Raw genomic sequence first — 25,351 nt, forward strand, 5'->3', positions numbered from 1 at the left:
TTCACACACTGTTGTTGGTATTTTGGCCCATTCCTCCATGCAGATCTCCTCTAGAGCAGTAATGTTTTGGGGCTGTCGCTGGGCAACATGGATTTTCAACTCCCTCCAAAGATTTTCTATGGGGTTGAGATCTGGAGACTGGCTAGGCCACTCCAGGACCTTGAAATGCTTCTTATGAAGCCACTCCTTCGTTGCCCGGGCGGTGTGTTTTGGATCATTGTCATGCTGAAAGACCCAGCCATGTTTCATCTTCAATGCCCTTGCTGATGGAAGGAGGTTTTCACTCAAAATCTCATGATACATGGCCCCATTCATTCTTTCGTTTACACGGATCAGTCGTTCTGGTCCCTTTGCAGAAAAACAGCCCCAAAGCATGATGTTTCCACCCCCATGCTTCACAGTAGGTATGGTGTTCTTTGGATGCAACTCAGCATTCTTTCTCCTCCAAACATGACAAGTTGAGTTTTTACCAAAAAGTTCTATTTTGGTTTCATCTGACCATATGACATTCTCCCAATTCTCTTCTGGATCATCCAAATGCTCTCTAGCAAACTTCAGACGGGCCTGGACATGTACTGGCTTAAGCAGGGGGACACGTCTGGCACTGCAGGATTTGAGTCCCTGGCGGCGCAGTGTGTTACTGATGGTAGCCTTTGTTACTTTGGTCCCAGCTCTCTGCAGGTCATTCACTAGGTCCTCCCGTGTGGTTCTGGGATTTTTGCTCAGTTCTTGTGATCATTTTGACCCCACGGGGTGAGATCTTGCGTGGAGCCCCAGATCGAGGGAGATTATCAGTGGTCTTGTATGTCTTCTATTTTCTAATAATTGCTCCCACAGTTGATTTCTTCACACCAAGCTGCTTACCTAGTCTTCCCAGCCTGGTGCAGGTCTACAATTTTGTTTCTGGTGTCCTTTGACATCTCTTTGGTCTTGGCCATGGTGGAGTTTGGAGTGTGACTGTTTGAGGTTGTGGACAGGTGTCTTTTATACTGATAACGAGTTCAAACAGATGCCATTAATACAGGTAACGAGTGGAGGACAGAGGAGCCTCTTAAAGAAGAAGTTACAGGTCTGTGAGAGCCAGAAATCTTGCTTGTTTGTAGGTGACCAAATACTTATTTTACCGAGGAATTTACCAATTAATTCTTTAAAAATCCTACAATGTGATTTTCTGGATTTTTATAGTTGAGGATAGTTGAGGTATACCTATGATGAAAATTACAGGCCTCTCTCATCTTTTTAAGTGGGAGAACTTGCACAATTGGTGGCTGACTAAATACTTTTTTGCCCCACTGTATATATATATATATTTGTATATCATTTCTTTTCAGACACCAGTTTCTTGTCACATTCAAATTGGTTGTCACAGTAATGACACTAATTTGTGGAGATTCAGCACATTGTGAGTTCCACACTGAATGCATTATTTGTAAATTGACTGTTAAAGGCACAATATGTAAGATTTTTTATTAAATTATCCAAAAATCACTAGAACAGTGTTATATATTTTGCTGACTTGTGTACTTGCATTATCCCAAATGTTTTGAAGAATGTTTAAATCCAGAGAAATAGCCATTTAAATAGTGGTTCGTCCCTGGTCATTGCGTCGCTTGCCAGTGACGTCATACACCCTAGATTTTTGGTTTTGTTTTGTAGAAAACAGAAACACCAAAGACACTTTTATATGTTATGCATTTTATTAGACAGGTGACGACCGCACAGAGTAGCATTATAACAGAACTTTCAAATGTATCAAGTATGCTAAAACAGCGCTGTTTTACCCCGGAAGGAGCTGAAGCAGTCGACTGTGGCATAATAAAAGCTCTGCTGCTTTCGAGCCGTGTGTCATGCTCGTTCAGTGGCCTCATTTTGCATTTAAATGGCTTTCTGCCTCACTCTGCTTCATACTACGACGTTAATAAATCTTTAATACATTAGCTCATCCATAAACATGATTTCTGCCCGAGTCCCGTCGGATTGCATCGGCTGTGGAGATGAAGACAACAACTCCCATGATTTCACACTCAGTCACCGCGTCATCAAACTATGCCTTTGTTTCTTTGTTTGTTTTGAATACACCATCTAGCGGTGAAAACTTACATATTGTGCCTAAGATAAAAAATTTGCACAATTTATTGTCTGTAATACCATTGTGTAGCCACTAGATGCCTGCCTAGCCCTATGTAGCAATCCCTGGTTGGATTATATTATCAATCTTCTTTCCTTAAATGAAGTTTACCCAAAAAATTAATTATTTACCATTTTATTCATTATTTACTAGGCCTGGTGTTGTTCTAATGCTGTATGAACTTTTTCAGACAACAAAATGTTTTTTATTTATTTTTTTGACAAATGAATCAGCTTGGAACTTTAAAAAAAGTGATCCCGTGTGACTTGTGCTGTATATTCCAAGTGCTCTGAGGGCATACGATAGGGTTTGGTGACATTTGCTGCTGGTCTGCTGTGCATGACTGTGTCTTCAACAAGATTGTATTAGACAGAGCGTTGTGACATTGGACTGTTGTGACATTAACACTGCAGTCTGAAACTGCAATTTATGGTAGCAGAGTGGTATGACAGAGTATTATGTACTATAGTTCACATATAAAACAAAAATTGTCTTCATTTTAGAAATCTGGTCTCCTTAATTCTCTGTGAACAAGTCAACTGCCTCTACACTGCTGAATTTTTTTTTTTTTTTTTTTTTACACAAAATGTCGCTAGCTATATTGCCCATAACTATTTATATGAAGTTGGATAAGATTACAAGAAATATACATTAATATGATGATTTTCAGTAAAGCTGCTTTGAAACAATGTATTATGTATATATTATGAAAAGTGCTATTAAAATATATTTGGCTGGACAAATCTAAAAAATATATATATTCATGCATTTTATAGAAAGACTGGAGATCATTTGTAGATGTAAAAAATAATTACTCCCTGTTTCCTACATTTGAACAGGTTAATGTTTGGGGGGAAAAAAGCCCTGGTCACTAGAGCTAGATTTAAACATCATGATACCTTCATGGAACATTTGTGTGTGTGTTTGTGACAGATAAGAATACTTAAAGATAAGAACACATGTCTTTAACTCTGATGGCCCCATCTAGTGGCCAACAGTCCAAACTAAACTAGAGTTCTGGGGCTGTATTCACAAAACGTTTTTCTTACCACTAAGAGTTCTCCTAAATAGCAGTAAATGTTCTAAGGCAACAGTTTCCTCTTAAAACCTATTCACAAAACTGCTGAGACCAACTTTTACTAAGGAAACTAAGAGAAAGACGGGTTTATCTCGTTGCTATGGATGATGTCAACAAGCTTACTCACTATAGCCACGGTAATTGCCTGATAGGGGATGGGTCTCTGTCAGTGATTTATTCATAGAAATATTGTAAAGCACGATATCATGTTGCTATATTCAAATAAAGGTTTAAAAATAAAAATGTTAATTGCCACATTCAAATAAAGAGCAACTCTTCTGCACAGTGGTAACCTCAAAACTTTTTCTTCAAACCTCTTTAAAATCTCCAAACTTACTCACCATTACATGTATAACAACTCTAATATGTAATTTTCTTTAATTAAAAACACTTAAAATGACATTTTTGTCATGTTTACCTCTTAATGCAATCCCATGCAATCCCAAACACAAAATTAGTACGTTTTAAACATTTAAGTGGACTGAACATAATGGAAATAAGTTATGTAAAAAAAAAGATTTTTTTGTTGTTGTTGTTGCTCATTTTAACCAACTAATTTGAACAAGCTTTAAAAATCCATATCAGTATCATGTATTTGCAGTAAACATAGATCTTAACCATGTATTTGTACAGATCTATCGATCGAACTCTCAGAACATGCCTAAATATCAAGTTAAACCAACAATATAACATCAAATATGCATACATAAGTCTACACACATACAGGTACATATTTCCTAACAATGTAACTTTACGTTTTCAAGAACGCACACACATCAAAACAAACTATGATCGGTCTCGATGCAGCGGCAGAACATTCTGTGGACCGAACTTATCTGGGCATGTCCCTGACTCCGCCCACATGTGATGTCATTGAGTACTTCAAAATAAGAGTTCAACAGGGATTTTATACAGTCGCCCCCTAATTTGCTAAGAAAATTATAAATCAAATAAAAGTCCCTGTTCTCTGAGGTTATGTATCACTGGTGTCAGTGGGCACCTCTGGTAACACAATTAACTCCAGCAGTGATGGAGCAGTTCGAGTGGCATAAGTAATTATTGGAAACCGAGTCTACTGTCGAGGGCGCCACTCGAACTGCATCGGCTATGTCGCCGTTTGCTCTTCCCAAGCAGTTCTCTTGTGCCATAAACCACTTGAGGGAGGAAGGCATCCCGCCGCCCCATCAGCAAAAGATTTGGAGTGACTGGGTCGGTGTCAGATATCTCTGATGATACATAGCCAAGTGGTTTAGAGTTTAGTATTCCTTCGACCTCAACAAGACAGGACTTCGTCAGACACAATCTGATCCTTCAGGACTAGACAGGATTTATTAGAGCGGATTTCACGCTCCCAGGCTCCACCAAAATGAGGGGCATGTGGAGGGTTAAACTGAAAGGAAATACTCCTTTCACTCGGTTTTTCTTTGATTGCTGGCTCAAGTGCAGAGAATGTTTCTTGGAGTTCCCGATTCCCACCTCTGAAATTTGTGCCCTGGTCAGAGATTAATTCGAAGGGTTTGCCTCGTCGTGCAACGAAGCGACGTAAAGCCATGAGAAAAGAGTCCATACTTCTGCCTATCTTTACTGTTAATGGTCCGAAGCAATCAACACATTCAGGACCGGGATGAGGTAGTCGGTTGTCATAGTCTTGTATTATCAGTTTAGTGATGGGGTGATCAGGTGCCAGTACAATAGGATGTAAGGTATCAACTTCAAGTTTCTCAGCCTTACGAAGATGACCTCCGACTCTAATAATTCCCAAGGCTTGATCATATTCAGGTGACAGAGTACTTAACCTACTGCTAGTATGTATGACTTTGCCATTCTGAAGAGAGTGGACTTCATCAGGGAAGCTATCCTGCTGGGCTTGTCTCAGAAGAAGCAGTTCAGTATCAATGTGTTGTGCTGCTAACATTGGGGGTTCTACTGCGACGTGTACAGACTGGTAAGTGGCTTGGACTAAGTCTGCCCATGTGGTGTGCTGCTATGGATCTGGTAGTGAAGACTGAAGGACAGCCACATGAGCACAGAAGAATGACTTTCTTAAATCATTCTCATCGGTGGAGGATGAGGTAGGTTGTGTTGGCCAGTGTTCTGGTGACTGCTGGAGGAAGTGAGGGCCCTGATTCCACTGACAAACGTGATAGAGCTCATAGAGAGATTTGCCTCTTGTAATATCATCAGCAGGATTTAGTTCAGAGTCCACATATCTCCATTTCTCGGAATTGGTCAGCATTGATAGTTGCTTTTAGGGTGCAACACAGGATCTGGCCATAATAAATGAGGTATGGATCCTTCCCTTCTCGTCTTGGAGGAGCAGATATGCCACTGAACCATAAGCCCGCTCAGAGGCATCACAGAACACATGCAATTCGATTTAGTCTTTGTCAGGTTCTGGACAGATTGGGAAATATCACCTTGGCATGGTTACAGTACAGTGGGAAGATACTGCAGTTCATTGGTCCACTCTTGCCATTTGTCGAGCATCTTCTTTGCAATGCAGTCATCCCAGCCTCTTTTGCTGATCCACAGAGCTTGAACAAGGATCTTAGCTCGGGTGGTATAAGGCAAAATATAACCAAAAGGGTTATATTGCGAGGCTAGCACTCTAAATGTTTCGCATGGTGGGCTCCTCAGTTGATAGCGGGCGATTACGATAGCCAAGCTTGTCAGAGGTGCAGTGCCAAGAGAGCCCGAGTGTAGACTATTGTGGGTCTGTTTTGATTACAGTCAGCCATAGCTCACAGCTTTCCGATCGTGCCTCAGTTGGTAGATGAGCGATTACCTCTGGGTAGTTACTGACCCACTGCCTTATTTCGAACCCTCCAGCTGATAGTAACACACTAATTTTGTGTATGAGCTGTTTGGCCTCATCGGTTGAAGAAAGGGACTGCACACAATTATCCACATAGAAGGATTTTAACACTGAATCTACTACCTCTTTATTGCCATCGTGATGGTCCATGACATGACACTGGAGGGCGTAGATGGCACAGCATGGGCTACATGTGGTGCCAAATGGAAGAACGTACCACTTATAGATGTCAGGACTCCTCTCCTTTTCCAGATCTCTCCACAAGAAGCGCAGCAAAGGCTGATTTTCTGGAAGGAGGCGCACTTGGTGAAACATTGAACGAATGTCTCCACTGATGGCCACAGGATATTGTCGGAATCTGAGGAGAACTCCCAGCAAGGATGGACCCAATGTAGGTCCTGGGAGTAATTGGTCATTCAGAGAAGCTTGGCATTACTGATAAGAGCAGTTGAACACAACCCGGGATTTGTTATTGTGATGTACAAGATGGTGGGGAATAAACCATGATTCACCCTTAGCCTCTTCAGGAGTGAGTTTCATCGCATATTCTGCCTGTCGCATATACCTCTGCTAGCTCTGAATTACTATTCAAATGGCGCTCAGTGGCCCTTAGAAGAGCCATGGCTGACTCTGGACCTGCATGCAAGACTCCATCCAGCTCAACTCTCTTTGTTTTTGTTTCCAGCATTGTGAGAGCATCTCTGTCCTGCTTGGATCGTGTCATGTCTTTCACAGGCTGAAAGGGAAGTATGTTTACTTGCCATAGTTTTTCAACATGATGAGACTGATCTTGTGTGGGAGAGCGAGATGTTCAGACAGGTAGTCTCCAATGGCTGGCCTAGGAATGTAGTTGGACCCTGGATGGCCCAGCCCAAACTGGTACTGAATGGAACAGGACTGCCCAACGGGGCCTTGAGTACTTATCATTGGTGTGATAAGATGGGGGTAATCAGAACCGATAAGAAGCATGGGCTGTACCTCTTTGAATGTCTCTCAAATGTTTAGCTTGTGTGCTGACATGAGATTCTGGCTTTCTCTGTCTTCTTTGAAGCTCCCTATGAAATGACAAGAGAGAAAATACTGTCAAGTTCAACAGAATAAATATTAACATCAAAACTGAAACTAAAATAAAATATTTTTGTGTGAGAGATTAATATTTTATTACATAACTTACATAATTTTATTACAACATAACTTTTTGTACTGAAACCAATATCTTGTGCACTAAAAATGTCTCAATGTAGATTTTGGTTAGCTTAATAGGTACATTTACCCTAATGTGATCAGTGTTTGCGTAAATAGATGTGTTGCGGAATTTGAATATTAACATAATGAAATGAACAAAATGACTTGAAAAAGGATTTGTTCATTTTGCTGAATGAGATTTAAAGATCTATTTCATTAAAATGATCTGAACTTCCCATCACTAATTCACAGCAATCGTAATAAATGCAAAATGTTTGCCACTTATTTGGCATGTAGATTTAATGAACAAGATGTTACTTGTCACTGGCATTAGTGCAGTCATTGCTTAGAATCATTGTAGTTTTTACATTCATGTCAAGTCAAGTCACCTTTATTTATATAGCGCTTTTAACAATACAGATTGTGACAAAAAGCAACTGAACAGCATTAATTAGGAAAATAGTGTCAATAATGCAAAGTGACAATAGTAAACACTCATTTTTCAGTTAAAGACAGTTCATCATTGAATTCAGTGATGTCAACATCCAGCTCAGTTTAAATAATATCTTTGCAATTATGTCAACGATATCGCTGGAAATGAAGTGTCCCCAACTAAGCAAGCCAGAGGCAACAGCGGCAAGGAACCAAAACTCCATCGGTGACAGAATGGAGAAAAAACCTTGGGAGAAACCAAGCTCAGTCGGGGGGCCAGTTCTCCTCTGACCAGACGAACCAGCAGTACGGAAAAATCAATATAAGACGTAATAAAACAGACGATGAACAATATTAACAGCAATTATTATATGATGCAATCAAACTTATAGCAAAATGTGGTAGTTCTGGATGTTGTTTCAGGGTTGGCATCATCTGAGGTCCTCTGAGGAGTTGCATCATCTCTTCTCAGGTGTTCTGGATCCAGACTGAAGCTTGTGTAAATCCTAGTTACCACGGGATGTTAATCCCGTGGCAAAAGACAGAGAAACAAATACAAACATAATTAAAGCTGCAAGCAGCGATGAACGGGTGGTCTACTCTTCAGCACAATGGTAATCACAAAAACTTCCACATTACAGAAACTCTTTAAAATGTCAAACAGTTTTTCTTTTTCTTTTTTCTGCGACTAACTGACTAACCAACTAAGCCTTTTCTTATCAAATATTGTTTAGTCAACTAATAGGGGAGCAGCCTTAGAAAAGTGTAAATTCATGGAATTGCATTTAGATTCATGTACGTTGCATCGGATTGCTTTTTAAACATTGTTTTTTATAACTAAACACACATTTCTGAGTTCAGCGTACTTGCAAATAATATCTCATCATAAACAAAGAAATGCAGAAAAGTGATGATTATAACAGGAGTTATAATCAGTGATTATTATAGCAGGAGTTTTTGCATAAATTGCACTAGACTAGTCTAATGTCATGGACTGACACATTTGTATGTGTAGCCAAAATATGACAAGACATTTCCCCAAACACAAAAACATTTCTACATGTGTTTTCTATTAATCGACAATTATAATCATTATTGCAGTATCTGAAGCAATAATCAACAATAATGATTTCATGTTCTTTTCATTTTGATTGAGTTCCTTTTTTTATGTATAATTTATGTACAATTTTAAAGAGTTTGTTGTTATTGGTAACAGTTTATAGTTTTCTGGTTGGTTGAAATAATTGGTTAAAATTAGTTAAACTTGTTCAAGTATTTGACATTAAGGACAACATAGATACAATTAATAAGGAAATGATAAAAGTTGTTCTTATGAATAAAAAAAGGCCCCTGGAAATCAATTCCAGGGGGCAAATATCGCCCCTTTATGGAAGAGTTCATTTCTGACTCTGGTTCTATCCTACGTCCACACTATCACGTCCAGGTCCATACTGGATGGGCAGTAATGCCCACTCTCCTCTTCTCTCTCACTAATGTTGGTCATGCTCACTCTAGCTTTTCTGTAACTGCCCCTTATTCTGTAAGTCAGGGGTGCTCACACTTTTTTGTGTAGGGGATCTACTTTTCAAATGAGAAACTCACAGAAATCTACCAAGTGAAAAATAAATAAATAATAAAATACATATAAAATAAATAAATAAAAAAGCTTGTTGGGATGTTTCTTTATATTGCATTAATTTAATTATTAACTTTTTAATATATAAAAAAAAACAATGTTCAATTCTTTGTACCCCCATAGAACTGGGCCTGCATTTACGTAAAGCAGTGGTCCGCAACCTTTTTTACTCCAAGACCCCCTCATCTCCAAATCAATACTGCAAGACAAACCTTTTCTATTCTCTAAAACCTTTGTATTCTAGTTATTACTTTTCAATTACATGTAATTACATTTAAACAAAACAAATTCAAGATAGATTTAAACATTCCATGTTTTTTTTTGCAAACATACTTTGCAAAAATGTCACTGCAGATATTCCATACAACTTAAACGTTCGTAAAGCTCAATTATACAGTAATAAATAAGCAGAAGTTGACCTGCCATACCAAACAAGACCACAGGGAGATGCCAAAGGACTGCATATAAACTACTACGGATCCATTCAGAGTCATATGGAAGAGGATTAGGGCCAAGCAACAATAAAAAAATAAAACCATCTTGAGATTAAAGTCATTATAAAACGAGATTAAACTTTGTAAATTTCAAGAAAAATTATGAAATAAATTGTTCAGATTAAACATTAAATTTCGAGAAAAAATTTCAAGATAAAATGTTGAGAATAAAGTCATTAAATTACCAGGAAAAAGTTAATCGGTTACACTTTACTTGAAGGGGTGTGCATAAGACTGACATGGCACCTTCATAATCATGACATGATATGTTTATGACAACTGTCATTAAGTGTCATTCGCTCAGTTATGTCATTTTTAATGCAAATATGACATTATTTGACCTAACCCTACCCCTACCCTTACCCCTAACCATAGCCCATAACAAAGACATCTCAAACAATGTCATCTTTGCATTAACAATTACATAACTGAGCGAATTCTTCTGTAACAGCCCATCTACATCGCACAGAACAGAAAGGATGGGCATAACTGCCATTATCCCTCCGAAACCTGGGTTCCCTTGTAGCACATATGAAAGTGCTGATACAGAAGAGTGGAGTGGGCAATAACACTACTTGTGTCTCATGTGATTACAGAGGGAGCATATTGTTACAACCTTTGCACTCCCAGTACCGGAGAGAGCTACATAAGCGGAAATGAGACACAACCTCCATACTCAGATATAATCATATTCTTTAATCTCCTAGCTCCACAGTGATGCAGAGAGCGTTGTGTCAAGCTTTGTGTATGCTACAGGAGATCCAATCTCTACAACAGTCATTAAACGTTTTTTTTTTTTAAGCTGGAGGAGTGAGAAGCATAGGGAGCAGGGGCATACATTTCGTCTAACAGTAGGGGGGGGGGGGGGGCATAACATTTCTCAAGAGCAATTTTTGAAGAGGACACAAATAATACAGCTAAAATTGTACTTGTAAGGATATGTATACAGAGAGGAATGGCTTACTACTATTAGTGCAGCAGAGACCGTGCCAAATTAGACAACCTAAAGCTGTTGTGGACGCGCCATGACAGCGCTCGTGTCTGTTGTAGACATTACTAGTGTTGCCAAGTCAGCGGTTTCCCTGTGGAATTGGGCTATTTTATCACTGTTGCCGCGGGTTGTTTTTCATGAGTCAAATTAAGCCAGTTAATCGATGTAACAAAAATCGATGTAAAAAAAAAAAAAAGGTAACATGGTCTGGATGATATACTGAGCATGTTTACCCATGTGTAACACCTCCGGTTCTACTTCATCCTACTCTTATCAGGATTCAAACCAGCATCCCTGGCATGGGAGGCGGGCACATTAACAAAGTCGGTAAAGACGGCAGCCTCTAGCATCAGTCATAGTACCTTTTGAGGCCAGAAGAGTAAGTTTTACCCACACAGCTCTTACTAGTTGGCCTTCATTACACCCATGGTGGTGAGAGCGAGAGGGTTTGAAACCCCACCTGCTCTGCCTCAACTGTGACCATACTCTGCACGCTGCCTCTGCGAACATGGGATCAGAGCCACGATGTTGTAGTTCAGGCTACAAAATCAGGCAAACAAAAGCAAACAATATCTTTCCACACAGCACATTCAGACATGCGGCTTCCTGAAGACAAAAGAGCTGATGATGTGTTTTTCAGGTGCTCTTTTATACCCTGCCACAACAGTGACATCATTCTGTTGCCATAGCCAATCAGAAGTTGGCGTGTATGCACACATGCTTGAAACACCAGTTCTAGTCCAGTGTTTCCCAAATGTGTCTTGGAGTCCCCCCAGCAGTACACATTTTGTATGACTCTCTCATCTAACAGACCTGATTCATGTTATCAGCTGATTGGTAGAGAATGCAAGACCAGAATTGGGTGTTGTGCCTAGCTAAGAGGTGTATCTGGGTTTGTATATGGTCCTCTTTGAGGGAAATTTAATGCGGCGTCATGGTTTTGATGCTATGGAAGTGTCTCAAGGTGTGACGTGTAGTAACAAGCCAATGATCCTTGGCAGATGGCAGTCCTTTGATGTCACATGGAGTGCCTGTGCACATAAAATAGTGCCTATATCACACATCATCAAGTGAATTAAGTGCATGTTGAAATGAAAAGCAAAAACTCCTTGATACCATGGTCACTCTCTCTGGACTTTATGGCACTGCGGTTGACACTCTCTTTGTCCTCCCTCCAGCAAGTCCCTCCAGTTGAGGTGAGATGATGCAACCCCCTTTTGTTCTCAGCTGCCCTCCCTCAGGCACAGCTGGAGGTTCCAGGCAGCAAGTATTGGTCCCAGGGTTTCTGTGGCTCATGGTCACCCTCCTCCTGATCAGTTGAACAGATTAACTTTTGCAGTGAGTGAACATGGTGAGATGATGTGACCCCCTTTGCTTTTCAGTTGCCCTCCCTCCAGTATAGCTGGAGATGTCTGACATAACCGCTTTACAGAAGGAGTGGTCGTTGTGAGATGATGCAACCCCTTTGCTTTGTTGGTTGTCCTCACTCCATCACACTTGGAGGTTTCACGCAGTAATGACTGCTGAGAGATAACTATTGAAGGAGTGGTTGTAGTGCAACCGCTTTGTTCTTTTTAGATACTCTGCCTCCAGTACCACTGGAGGTGTTAAGCAGTTGGCCATGAGCAATAGGAATTGATGAGACAATGTGGTGTTTATATCAATATTAATAAGTGTTACAAAATACCATTTCTCATCAGTCCGCCTCCAGCATATCAGCTGAGAAGTGTTGGGGTAAACGTGGTTATTTTGTTTGCATATTTCTTGAAGATTCATGGGGAATGGGTGGGTTAATAGAATGTTGTGTGCACTGAGAGCAGTGCTTGAACCTGTTGAGAATTAGAATCTGTGTTAATATGCTCCTCGTAGGGGTGGTAAAGCTTAGCTGTCCTTCAGTGTAAACTGGAGGATGATGCACGCTTGCACATTTCTATACTCAGTGGCAAAATACTTTGTTTTCTCCTGATGGCTAGATGTTGAAGTAAAAATTGGGGATAGGAGGGCGGTTTGTATGTCTGTGGACGTCCTGCTCCCTTCACCTGCCCCTCCAGCACTATGCTGGAGTGATACTATTGACATTTAGTCTGCCTTTTCCCCTATTGGTCCATGGAGTAGTATGGCTGACAGGGCATCCTTCTTTAGTAAGAGCTATGATGGCAGATAGCGAGAGCATGTCTTTTTCATCACTCTCCCCTATTATTACTCTTCCCTAGGCTTTAAAGTAAGGTTATACACTCCCCTGTGGAAGGGTTGCTTTCAGTTGCCTCTTTCTAAATGGGGCACCACTCACATAGTTTCCACTCTTTCTGTTAGCTTGTTTTTTTGTTTTGTTGTTGTTTTTGAATACCAAATTTCAAACTAATCAACACCACATTGTTTATTCTTGAAGTGAACTTTTATTACGTGTGTTGTAAGGCACCCCTTTTTACGCACAGGCGCTCCATGTGACGTCATAGGACTACCGTCTGCCAATGATCATTGGCTTGTCTCTACACGTGCTTCGGATGCCAGTCACACCTGCATGCTTTATCGTAGTGTAAACACCATGACGCAGTGTCTTGTTTCCTTGTCAAGGAACCAGGTTATATAGCCCTAAATGTTTGATTTATTTCGTCAGAAGGTCTTTGATCTGCCTGGTCACATCTGTTTTTTCTTGGCATTATCAGCTGTTGCTAGGCCTGGTCCTGTATCCTGTTTGGTTATACTCTTCTGCAGAATGTCTGTTCTGCATGATTATTTCTGATTACTTGATTTTGCTTAAATTTATTGATAATATTTTTCAGTCTTCTAACTTATGCTTTCTATTCTTGACTCAGAGACTTCCTGTTATCTTGTCATGCGACTGCCATCCAACCTTCCTTGAAACTCTCTGATTGTTTGGTTGAGTTTGGAGGGACAGCGGTGGGAGACCGGACCACTGCAGTATTGTATGTGGAGAATATCAGCACAGGGCCTGAGGCTGCAGCCCGGCTCTTCACCTTCTCTGTTCCGGAAAACTCTGACATCACCATCACACCTACTTCAGGAAGAGTTCTACCTGGACAGGTATTGCTAATGACTTCTGCAGTTTACAATCTGCTTTATTATCCTGTTAGGCGAGATCAGAGCTTGCTGTCACATTTTGCTACAGTGAATATTTCTCATAGAAGGTTTATTTTTGATAGTCATATTAATATAGACATATACCTTAATATTTGGACACAAAAATATTTAAATATTATTTCACTTGGAAAAGTTTCTTACAGTTCACTGAACACTAAATTAGGTAAGTACACTACTGATCAAACGTTATAATAATTATATCAAAAGTTAGAATAATTAAGACTTAATGTCTCTGTTTACGGATGCCTTCATTTGAAAATACAATAAACAATGATATTGTGATGATATTACGATTTAAAATGTCAGCGTTCCCATAGCATCAACATCATAATAGCTGTGTCCCAAATGACGCACTATACACTATGCACTTATACACTATGTACTTATGCACTATGCTCTCAATCATGTAGTGTATGAATTATAAATGGTTATTTTGTCATTTATAATCAGAGTCTGGTAGCCCCTCACCCTGCGCTATGTAATTAAAGCTGCGACAGTAGATTGCATGAAGTGTCCAACATTCCACACTTCATTTTTTTGGTTATTTAAGTGCATCATCCGGGTATTTAAAGTGCACTTTTTCTTTTTGGAATATTCAGTGTGAACGCACTACTCGCACTATTTATACTACAGAACGTCATAGAATAGTGCATACGTGCGCGATTAGGGACGCACCTAATGTCTAATTGTGCCCTCTTTGATTACATATGTAAACTGACATGATTTCTGAAGAATCATGTTGAGTAATGGCTGTTAAAAATCCAGCTTTGACATCACATAAATTACATTTTAAACTATATTCATTCAAATAGAACAGATCATTTACATTTTAAACAAAAAGTACTGTAATTAGTGAAGTGTAAAAAATTTAAAATATGTTTCAGTTTTCTAAAACATGACACACACACACACACACACAAAGAAACCTTTCAAATCCTACATCATATAGTGAACAGTGTTTTTCCTTTTGTTAATTTGTCAGTGCAGTTTTTATGATTTTATCATATTTATTTGATTGATTTTATTTAATTAATTGATTTTAATTTACCCAAAATAGTTAATGAACTAGATGTTTGAAACCAACATAGAGAAAATAAACAAAAGAATGGATGCTTACAGATTTTTGGCAGCATGAATGGAATGGATCTCCCTTATATGTTTGCCTTGAATTTTTTTTAGTGAAAATAGACTCAGCTCTGTTTATTTCAGCATTCATTTGTGTGCCTTCACAGAAGTGTCTGGTCCAGGTTACATTCAGCCCAACACTGTCTGATGACGTCATCAACGCAGAAGCTCTTCACTGGAGAGAGGAATTTCATACTGACACCAGCAACTGCCAACATACAGAACCTGATGCCAAAGTAAGGAGCATCACGATGTCCAGTACAATCATGCCACTTCTTACACAACATACAGCATTAACAAGTGTTGAACAGTAACTTCCCTGCTATCTTCATTCGTTTACAGAGCAAAATAGAGGCTCCATTGCTTTTGGTAAAAGATCATGGCAGCAAAGTGATGCCTGCAAATGGCAGCCCCTTCCATTCCCCAAGCCCAGCAGATATTCAGGCAGGGTACGCAGGTCAAGCAGTCTGTGTTTTATGACATTGCCATAAGGGTCAGGAGACAGTTGAAAATATGATTATGTTTATATTGTTTCTTCACAGCTCTTTTGAATATTTGGCTGTAAAGGCTTCACTATTGCACTCTTTTACTGAGCGTCACGTTCGCTATGTCATATCCTGCTTCAACTCTTCATCAGACTTAGTGCTGGAAACATCAGAGGAGCCCAGATACAGGTGACGTGAGAATAAGATTTTGAGAGGGACTGATATATAAAGTGTTTTTTTCCTTCAAAACCTCTTCAGATGTTCAAAAAGAAATTTAAGGTTCACAAAGTATTTTTTATGCTGTAGTGCTGTAAAAAGTGTATCATTAGATTTTCAACCAAAATCTATGAATGCATAAAAGTGACCATTCATAAACAGAAAAATCAAGTGAGATACATCTTCAATTTATCAATTAAAGAAGGTTATATAGCACCCATTGCCCCTCTGTAAAGCTGCCCATACACTCAAAATCTCTCAAAGTCACTGGATTGCATCTATTGGGAATCAGGGATGTATCAATGCTTTTCTCAGATCATATATTTTACAATTCAACGAGCACACTGTAGTTCTCTTTCTAAAGAAACTTTGACACCTTAACAGATGTAAGATGTTACCCTTCCTAGTACTTTGAATGGGGTTTGGAGCAGGGCTGTGCTTCCTGGAGCAGGATTATGCTCATTTATGCTTATCTGTAAGGTTGAGCCTAGACAGATGGATGCTGTCACCCTACCCAATTCGTTGACTGGGATTTGAAGCAGGGCTGTGCTTTCTGGCAGGTATCATTTTTACAAGTAGAGCTGAATCTATTAAATTAGGCATTAAAGCAGGGCTATACTGCCTTGTGAATATCTATAAGCTTGAACTTGACAGATAGCGCTGTCGCCATCCCCAATTCATTGACTGGGTGTTTAAGTAGGGCTTTGCTCCCTGGGCAGTTTTCCTTAGAGTTAGAAACAGACAGATGAAGTTGTATATATAGTTAATAAAATAGAACTATGCTCCTCTGTGTATGTCTGTAAGGTTGAGCTTGACAGATAAGGCTGTCACCCTCCCCAATTTGTCGACTGAGTGTTAAAATAGGGTTATGCTCCCTGGCAGGATCACACAGGTGAGATTTTTTTTGGTTTGTATCCACTCTCTGTCCACAAAGGCAAGGGGCATCAGGCTACAGATTTGTTTATTTGGGCCACCAAGGAGACGGCCTGTGCCATTGCCTGCTCTATGGCAGCATTGGTGGCCATGAAGAGGCATCTCTAGTTAAATCTCTCTGGCATTAGGGAAAGGGACAAGTCCTTCCTCCTGGCCTCTTTGGCAATGCAGTCAATTTTGTCACCAAGAAGTTTCAGCAGGCCAAAAAAACAAGCAGCAGTGTTCCAGAGGTTCATCCCTTGCCAAACCCAAGTCCTGGGGGCTGCTGCCAGGAAGCCCAAGCCATCTACAAGCTCCTTGCACCACAAAAAGCAGAAGGAGGGTGTTGCCTCTTGAGCCCCCTGCGAAACTGGAGATCAGAGACAGGAGGGCCCTCCTGTCACAGTTTGGGGGCATGATTTGAGACCCCCGGGTGAAGATTTGGAGGCTGTGGGGTTGGCCCCTGAGTGGGACCAACTCCTAAACTCTGGTCTCTCAACCAAGCTTGTTGAGACCAATCTAAGCTCTAGAGCTTCCTCCATGACGAAACTGACATTCAGACACCATTGGCATGAACTGGAAATGATCATTGCTTATGGAAAAACAGAGGGGGTGAATTTTTTTCCTTATGTGTCTGCCTGGTGATCCGTTGCTATTATCCACCGGCCTTGTGACCATCACCATCACTACTTAACGTTATGTGCCTGCCACTCATATTCATGTTCATATTGCTCGTAATTGTAAATTATCTGTATATTTTGTCATGTATTTTAATGTGAAAAGTTATTGTTATTTGTAGTTTAAATAGCCTATATCATGGCAATATCACATGAGCAAAAGTGCATTTTTCCTGAATATCAGCATGATTGCAAATGTGATATTTTATATAACAGTTCAATTATCAAGAAATTCATTTTTGAATGAGTAAGACATTTTAAAAAAGTATTTTCTCTTTTCCACTTACAAAAATAGTTCCAAACAAAGCCAAGGCACAGCAGTTGTTTCTCTTAATGAATGAATCCGCAATTTGAACAAATCATTTGAGTGAATAATTCAATGGTCCATTTTTTAAGACATTCACTTGCTTCATTCCTGACTGAATCAGCTGTTTAAATGAATTGTTTGAATGAATGATTCTATGACTCACATGTCAAGTAACTTGCTGCCACCTACTGGCCACTTTTATTTACAGATTTAAAGGTGACGTATCATGAAATATGACTTTTCCTGGATTTAAGTGCTATAGTCAGGTCCCCGGTGCATCTACCAACCAAGGAAACGTGAAAAAGTTTAACCCAGTAACTTTTTTTTGGTAAGCCTTTTTCTGCAAGCGTCTGAAAAAACAAGCGCGTCTGATTTCGCTCCCTTGGTGACGTGGCAAAGGGATCTCTTTATAATATTATTACCTCTTGATCTGTAAGTTTCCACCCACAGCGCCGTAATTTTGATTTCGCAAGCAACAATGGTGTACCAGCTCTAATGCCGTGGCGAAAGATTGAGCAAAGCATGTTAACTGTTCTTTTGTTGGCTGCACAGACGAGCACAGAACACTATTTAGAGTCCCAGCCTCAGAGGAGACAAGACAGCAGTGGATTTATTGATTTATTTAATGTATATTGCTGCTGCCACACAGATCTAAAATAAACATGCAATTTGTTTCTTATTTATTATAGTGTGTGAATGAGAACTTAGTTTAGTACTCGCATGCTGTGACAGCCGCTTTCTGTCCGTTTGTGCTCAGAAAACCGTATATCAGAAGTTTAAACGAATATGGTTTAAAACGCATGATTTCAGCGCGATAAACATGATAATCAGAACCAAAACAGATGTTTTTAGCAGGTACGAGCTATAATGGCACAGCTCTATTCTGGAAAAGGGGGCGGGGAGCAGCAGCTCATTTGCATTTAAAGAAACAGGCCCGAAAAACAGCGTGTTTCTGCTTCCACTCAAAATAGGCATTTTCAAAATGATATAATAAATTATCTGTGGGGCATTTTTAGCTGAAATTTCATAGACACATTCTGGGGACACCAGATACTTATATTACATATTGTAAAAAGGGGCATAATATGTCACCTGTAATGTACAATTTCATTTTTAAAAGATTCTATGTTCCTATATTCAAAATGTTATACAGGTGCATCTCAATAAATTAGAATGTTGTGGAAAAGTTCATTTAGCAGCCCAAATCATCACCGACTGTGGAAGCTTCACACTGGACTTCAAGCAACATGGTTTCTGTGCCTCTCCACTCTTCCTCCAGACTCTGGGACCTTGATTTCCAAATGAAATGCAAAATTTACTTTCATCTGAAAAGAGGACTTTGGTCCACTGTGTATTCTGAAGGCCGGTTTCAAAGCAACCTGGGCTTCCATTACACCTGAGCAGTGCCACAGGCTGATTGCCTCCATGCCACGCCGCATTGATGCAGTAATTCATGCAAAAGGAGCCCCTACCAAGTATTGAGTACATGTACAGTAAATGAACATACTTTCCAGAAGGCCAACAATTCACTAAAAATGTTTTTTTTATTGGTCTTATGAAGTATTCTAATTTGTTGAGATAGTGAATGGGTGGGAGTTTGTTAAATGTGAGCCAAAATCATCAAAATTAAAAGAACCAAAGACTTAAACTACTTCAGTCTGTGTGCATTGAATTTATTTAATACACGAGTTTCACAATTTGAGTTGAATTACTAAAATAAATGTTGTGTCATGAAGCAGGCCTATAACGGTGTCCGGTTGTGAGACTGGTGCATATAATGGTGACGGCTTGCGAGGCAGGTACCTTTAACAGTAACAGATTGCGATGCTGGTGCAGATGTCACTCACGGTGCCAGGTTGAAGGTTTGAGACTGTTTGTGTTCATATGATCAGTGTTGTCAATCAGCCAATTAGTTTTTTCATGACATAATGTTCTTGTGACTGTAGAGTCAGTCACATGGCACTTACGGCTCAGGTGATTGGATTAAAAAGATGTTGATTCCCAAGGCTAATGAACAATGTACATCATACGGAGCTACAGCATTTGAGATGAATGGGAAAAAGCAAACATTCTTGTTGTAGTATGTTGCAGTAATGTCACAGCCCAGAGCTCACTGAACTCAAACTTTTTGTGCAGCACACATCAGACACTCTATCTGGAGTTGCACTGCCCAGCCATCAGACCAGCATTACTGCTCATCTCTGACAGTGGACACAACACCATCCACTTTAATCAGGTGGCAGTAGGTAATAAACATTTGACTATCTACTTAACTGTTGTTGCTGTTTCTGCTTTTATCTTTCCAGTTCACTTGCAATTGTTTTATCCTTGTAGGTCAGAAAGTGTTTAAAAAATTGGTAATCCAGAACATTTCTTCAGAGACTGTAAAGGTATCTTTATCAATCCTTTTACCAAGTACAGTAACATTGTCCTTCTCTACATAACCTTATCACCATTTTATCATATTATCATGTCCATTGATGCAGCAGCATATTTACAGTATATACTTCTAACAGCAGCATGCACATATAGTGGCTTGTATTGTTCATCTTCTTTCTCTCCAGCTTGTGGCTGCCATGTACAGTCACTGAGCTTGCTGCTCAACATTTAAATAATTTGGGTCAATGTTTGCTGTAAGCAAGTCTTGCAGAAATCCTCTACCTCCCCTAGCTCCACCTATCTTGATCTGCTACGGGTCATTTCATGTATATTACTGGCAGTAGCAAATCTCTAAAATATGAAATCATATCAAAGTCACCATGATATGACCATTTCTTTTTTGGAAATTTTGCTGTGTTTATTATAAAATGCACATTATATATTTATTTATTTGTGCCTTTTATAGTAATTAATCAAAAACATTAATGTGCCCCACGGTTTTTCTTATTCAAAAATTCCATTTCACTCTCATATACTGTATGTCAAAATAGGACAGAAAAGATGGTCACAGTTTCCATTTCATGCTAAATTTAAGTAATTATCTGGTAGGTATTATGTAATTCTATGATTTTTGTTTTTATGATAGGTATGTTCTAGGTTCAAAGTTAAACTCTATCAACAACATTTGTGGCATGATGGTGATTATGAAAGAAAATAGTTTCAACTCATCTTTAGTTTTAAAAACAAAATCAATACATGGTCTAGGCAATAAACTTTATAATGTAGTGTCGAAAACAACTTTCACACAATACATGTAAGGATAAACCACTTAAAGCACTGTTGGCATGGAACAAACCCTACCCACAGGAATTACATCAGTAATATATTGACCTACAAAAATAATCCCATTTCAAAAATTATAATTCAAACAAATGTACAGCTAAAATACAAGCATCACATTTCTGCTGTTAACTTGTAGAATTTAATTTTCAGTGTATTCACTGTAAAAAAAAAAAAAAAAGGAAAAAAAAGGTGTTTGAGAATTATCAGTCTTAACCTGACTTTTAGCTGACATCATCACTGCTGGATGTGACTGGGCCATTTTCTGTGCTGAATGCCATGCGTTCCATCGGTCCTGAAGATACACACATGATCCTGATCGCATTTACACCCTCTCTGGCCAAGAAGGTAAGCACTGCTGCCCCGCTTCACTGTTAGACAGTTACTGCCCCCCATACACAAATTATAGCAAAAAGTGTTTCATATTATTCTCAGCATCTAAATTTAAGGCTCTGCTACCTACACCAGCTGATTATAAAGTAGAGATAAGTAAATGTAGATGCTGGATGAAGTCTTTAATTTTAGACAGTGTGCTAATAGTTACAGAGAAATAGATGTAAATATATTGATTAAACATGCTGTATTTAAAGGAATAGTTCACCCAAAAATGAAAATTTGCTGAATAGATGAGTTTTTCTTCATCAGAACAGATTTGGAGAAATTTAGCATTGCTCAACAATGGATCCTCTGCAGTGAATGAGTGCCATCAGAATGAGAGTCCAAATACATGATAAAAGCATCACAATAATTCACACGACTCCAGTCCATTAATTAATGTTTTGTGAAGAAAAAAGTTGCACGTTTAGGTGAAAGATACATCATTGATGTTTCCTGGGTTCATCGGGAGTTTTGGGTCTTTCAACATGATATACCCTCACCCAGGTGACCCGGCATAGGGGCGATCAAGCCCCGACCTGCGACCCAGCAGCATTTGGCCACGGATCACCCCTTTTTATCCACAGCCATCTTGAAGCTCTTTCTGCAGTCCCTGTTGCAAGTCTAATGGCTGCTCTCTTCTGGGGCCCACTTAACCCCAGCGCAGTGAATGCTCTGTAGAGGGAGCGGCCAGCAAAGCCACTGTATCCAACCCCCACAGGGTAACCACAAGCTGTATGAAGAAGACCTGCTGGAGCTTTGACCTGCGGTGTTGGCTGCTCTGCTTCTTTCACAAACCGTATTTCCTTCCTAGCTCGGTGATGGTGTTTACTGTTTGCAATGGCCAAGGAGACTCTCTCCATTACTGCCTTTAGATCCTAGTCATGACACCAGCGGTAGAGGCCATCCCCTAGAGCAGGGGTAGGCAAGTTCGGTCCTAGAGAGCCACAGTCCTGCAGAGTTCAGCTCCAACCCTGAAAAAAACTCCCCTGCCTATAGCCTTAGTAATCCTGAAGACATTGATTAGCTTGTTCAGGTGTGTTTGATTAGAGTTGGAGCTGAACTCTGCAGGACTGTGGCTCTCTAGGACCGAACTTGCCTATCCCTGCCCTAGAGCATTTGGGCAGCAGCTCAGGATGTGCTCTAGTGACCCTTTTCCACTGCAGAGGGAGCAGGAAGGGTATCTACCTTGCCCCAGAGCTGGAGGTTCACTGGTCTTGGTAAGACATCATAAACAACTTGGATTGTTCTCTGCTTGCCAGATATCAGACCGCGTGAGCCTCCATTCCATTGCACCTTCCCATCTCATCCATGCCCTTTGTTGCCTCATGCCTGCCACCTTGCTTATGCGAATTTCCTCCACTGTCGCCCTAACTTCCTTCTGCACGAGGTATCTCCTTTCCTAGCCCCATGCTTGGCTGTAGTTTGGCATTGGGAAACTACCAAGCCCTGCGCTTCCACAAGCCACTGCCCCCACCATGGCCTTGTGCCTTAACCTAGTGCCTTAACCTAGACCATGAACTCCTCTGTGATGCTGCTGAAAGGGAGCTGCAGGGTGTTATTTTTCCCATACAGAGCTGTGGTACTCAAGCTACGAGGTAGACCGAGCCATCTATGGAGACAGCTGCTAACTTTCCTCTCCATTAGCTCTACTGATGTAATCAGAACTTCATATACCAGCAGAGGCCATAGAATCTGTGGAAGGATGCCATGCTGGTATATCCAGCACTTGAACTTTCCAAGCAGACCAGATTTATCAACCTTGTTGAGACATGTCTCAAGCTCACTGATATATGACTGGATAGCAACTGTATCTCAGAGGCTGTGGTCAAAGAGCTTTCCGAGATTCTTCACTGGCTTCTCACTAATGAATGGAATTGGGGTGCCCTCCAGCATAAAGCGGAGCTTGTCTGTGACTTTGTCTTTCTTCAGGACAAGTGTTCTGGATTTGGCAGGCTTGAAGCTCATTCTTGCCCACTTGATGAGCCTCTCCAGTCCTTGAAGGATCCATCGCTGCCCGAAACAGAAGATGTTGGGATTGTGAGTTCATCCATGTAAGCTCTTATCGGTGGTTGGCGCACTGCAGACTTTAACAGTGGAGGGAGTGAGATGTGACTGTGTCCAGGGAACTGGCTAGTCGTGACTGGCTAGTTAGTTTCCACAACAATGCATTGTACTGTGGTGGTTAATCAGTGAGTTACGTCGTTGTACGGGAAACACACCCCAGAACGAGGACCGTGATCTTACTGAGGATATGGCGCTGATTCAGTCTCTACCAACTTATGTGGTATGGACTCATATACATTGACCAAGTCAAGCCACAGCACAACCAGTCCCTCCTTTCTGCACTGATGTAATTATTCTTGGAAATGAAATTGTGAATAGATCAACCAGAAAACTTTCCACTCCCATCAGTGCATTTTTGGAATTGCGCTTTCGTGCTAATTTGCCTTGTTTAGTAAACAGGCTACAAACCATTGCAGTCAGTGAAATGAATGTTATGACCATCTTGTCTGAACAAGGAGAGAAATATGCATACAGTAGATAAAGCATCATTTATGAGTAAAAACAGTTCTAAACAAACATCTTAATTGTTTTTGATGAGAGAGGACTACAGGGGATGGACTTTTCACTGAAGGAGGTGTTATTATGGATTATGTACTTGTATTTATGCCAGAAGCGATGGTTTGAAGTTAATTGTCTTTATAATGGATATAATCTTCTTACAAACACACAGCTTTTTGCTTCAAAATACTTTTAATTGATGGACTAGAGTCATGGGGAATCACTTGGGAATTAATGTGTTGTTTTGATAAGCTGTTTGGACTCTCATTCTGACTGCATCCATTCAGTGCAGAGGATCCATAGTGAACTAGTGAATTAATGGCAAATTTCAGCAAATTTGTTTTAATGAAGAACAGTATGTACATGAGTACATTTTAATTTTACACAAACTATTCCTTTAAATACAGTATCTCACAGAAGTGAGTACACCCCTCACATTTTTGTAAATATTTTATATCTTTTCATGTGACAGCACTGAAGAAATGACACTTTGCTACAATGTAAAGTAGTGAGTGTACAGCTTGTATAACAGTGTACATTTGCTGTCCCCTCAAAATAACTCAACACACAGCTAGTGTTGTTTTTGGCGGCCTGTTTTAATTTTAGTTTTAGTCTAGTCTTTGTGTGAAGCTGTCATTTTAGTTTTTATTAGTTTTAGTCACGTTCATACTCTTTCTAGTCTAGTCAAGTTTTAGTCAACTAAAAGTCTGAGCATTTTAGTCTTATTTTAGTCAGTATTAACCATGACTATTTTAGTCTAGTTTTAGTCAATGAAAATTGTATTTTAGTCTCTTTTTAGAAATGCAATTCTATTTAACCCAGTCAATATAGTATAAGTACCTAGTAGTATAGACGAAACCAAAATTTTCTTTTAGCCAAACCCATTTCAAACAAGGTTATCTTATTATATTATTGTTACCTTATAGACTCAAGAATACATCCATTCCAGACACGGAAGACGCTCTGATTTGAATTTACAACATTTATTTTACCAACCAAACATGTTAGAAGTACACTTAACAGACTTAACTTTGTTTGGTTTTCATCTTCTAAATCAGTGTTTCCCAACCTTTCTTTAGTTGCGGCGACACCCTTTGGAAATTAACAAATTTGTGGCACCCTACAAAATTAATTTTGTCACAATATTTGAATTTCTAACTTCGATGTGATAATTTGAAAAGTATAGATATTCGGTACAACAGGGAAGAACTGCAGAATATAATGTCATACAGATATTTTTAATATTATAAAAAAAAATGTGTCTATCAATGGTGGCAATCAGTAGGCTAATTTCTAATGAAGAGACCAATTTATATGACAGATTTTAATGTAGGCTTTTATTCATATGTAAACATTGTGAGATAGCTAGTTATAATGGTAATTAAACAAAGTTTTGCTCACTCAGTGTATTTTTGATTTTACAGATTACTAATTTTGTTGCAGTTGCACGAGATAGCTTGATTTAAAACTTTGAATTGAATAAAAAAATGACAAGGAGGCTAAACAGTTAATAATAAAATAAGAACAAATAAAGAAATTACTAATGATAGCACAAATAAAAAAAATCACGATAGGCCTACAAATGAAATAAATTGCTTTTTAGTTTTTC

At 39.5% G+C, this 25,351-nt stretch overlaps 1 protein-coding gene across 1 annotated transcript in view; it reads left to right on the forward strand.

Moving 5' to 3' along the window:
* cfap74 (cilia and flagella associated protein 74) overlaps nt 1-25,351 on the forward strand; it is a 138,786-nt gene that overhangs the window by 91,935 nt on the left and 21,500 nt on the right. Inside the window, exons 26-32 of the mRNA XM_016285216.1 lie at nt 13,576-13,804; nt 15,094-15,222; nt 15,329-15,435; nt 15,529-15,660; nt 19,720-19,829; nt 19,918-19,973; nt 21,031-21,150. Of these exons, the coding sequence (XP_016140702.1) occupies nt 13,576-13,804; nt 15,094-15,222; nt 15,329-15,435; nt 15,529-15,660; nt 19,720-19,829; nt 19,918-19,973; nt 21,031-21,150 (883 nt within the window). The remainder of the gene's footprint in view (nt 1-13,575; nt 13,805-15,093; nt 15,223-15,328; nt 15,436-15,528; nt 15,661-19,719; nt 19,830-19,917; nt 19,974-21,030; nt 21,151-25,351) is intronic.

The sequence above is a fragment of the Sinocyclocheilus grahami genome, unplaced genomic scaffold (genome assembly GCF_001515645.1).
Source record: "Sinocyclocheilus grahami isolate Dianchi unplaced genomic scaffold, SAMN03320097.WGS_v1.1 scaffold194.1, whole genome shotgun sequence".
Classification (NCBI taxonomy): Eukaryota; Metazoa; Chordata; class Actinopteri; order Cypriniformes; family Cyprinidae; genus Sinocyclocheilus; species Sinocyclocheilus grahami.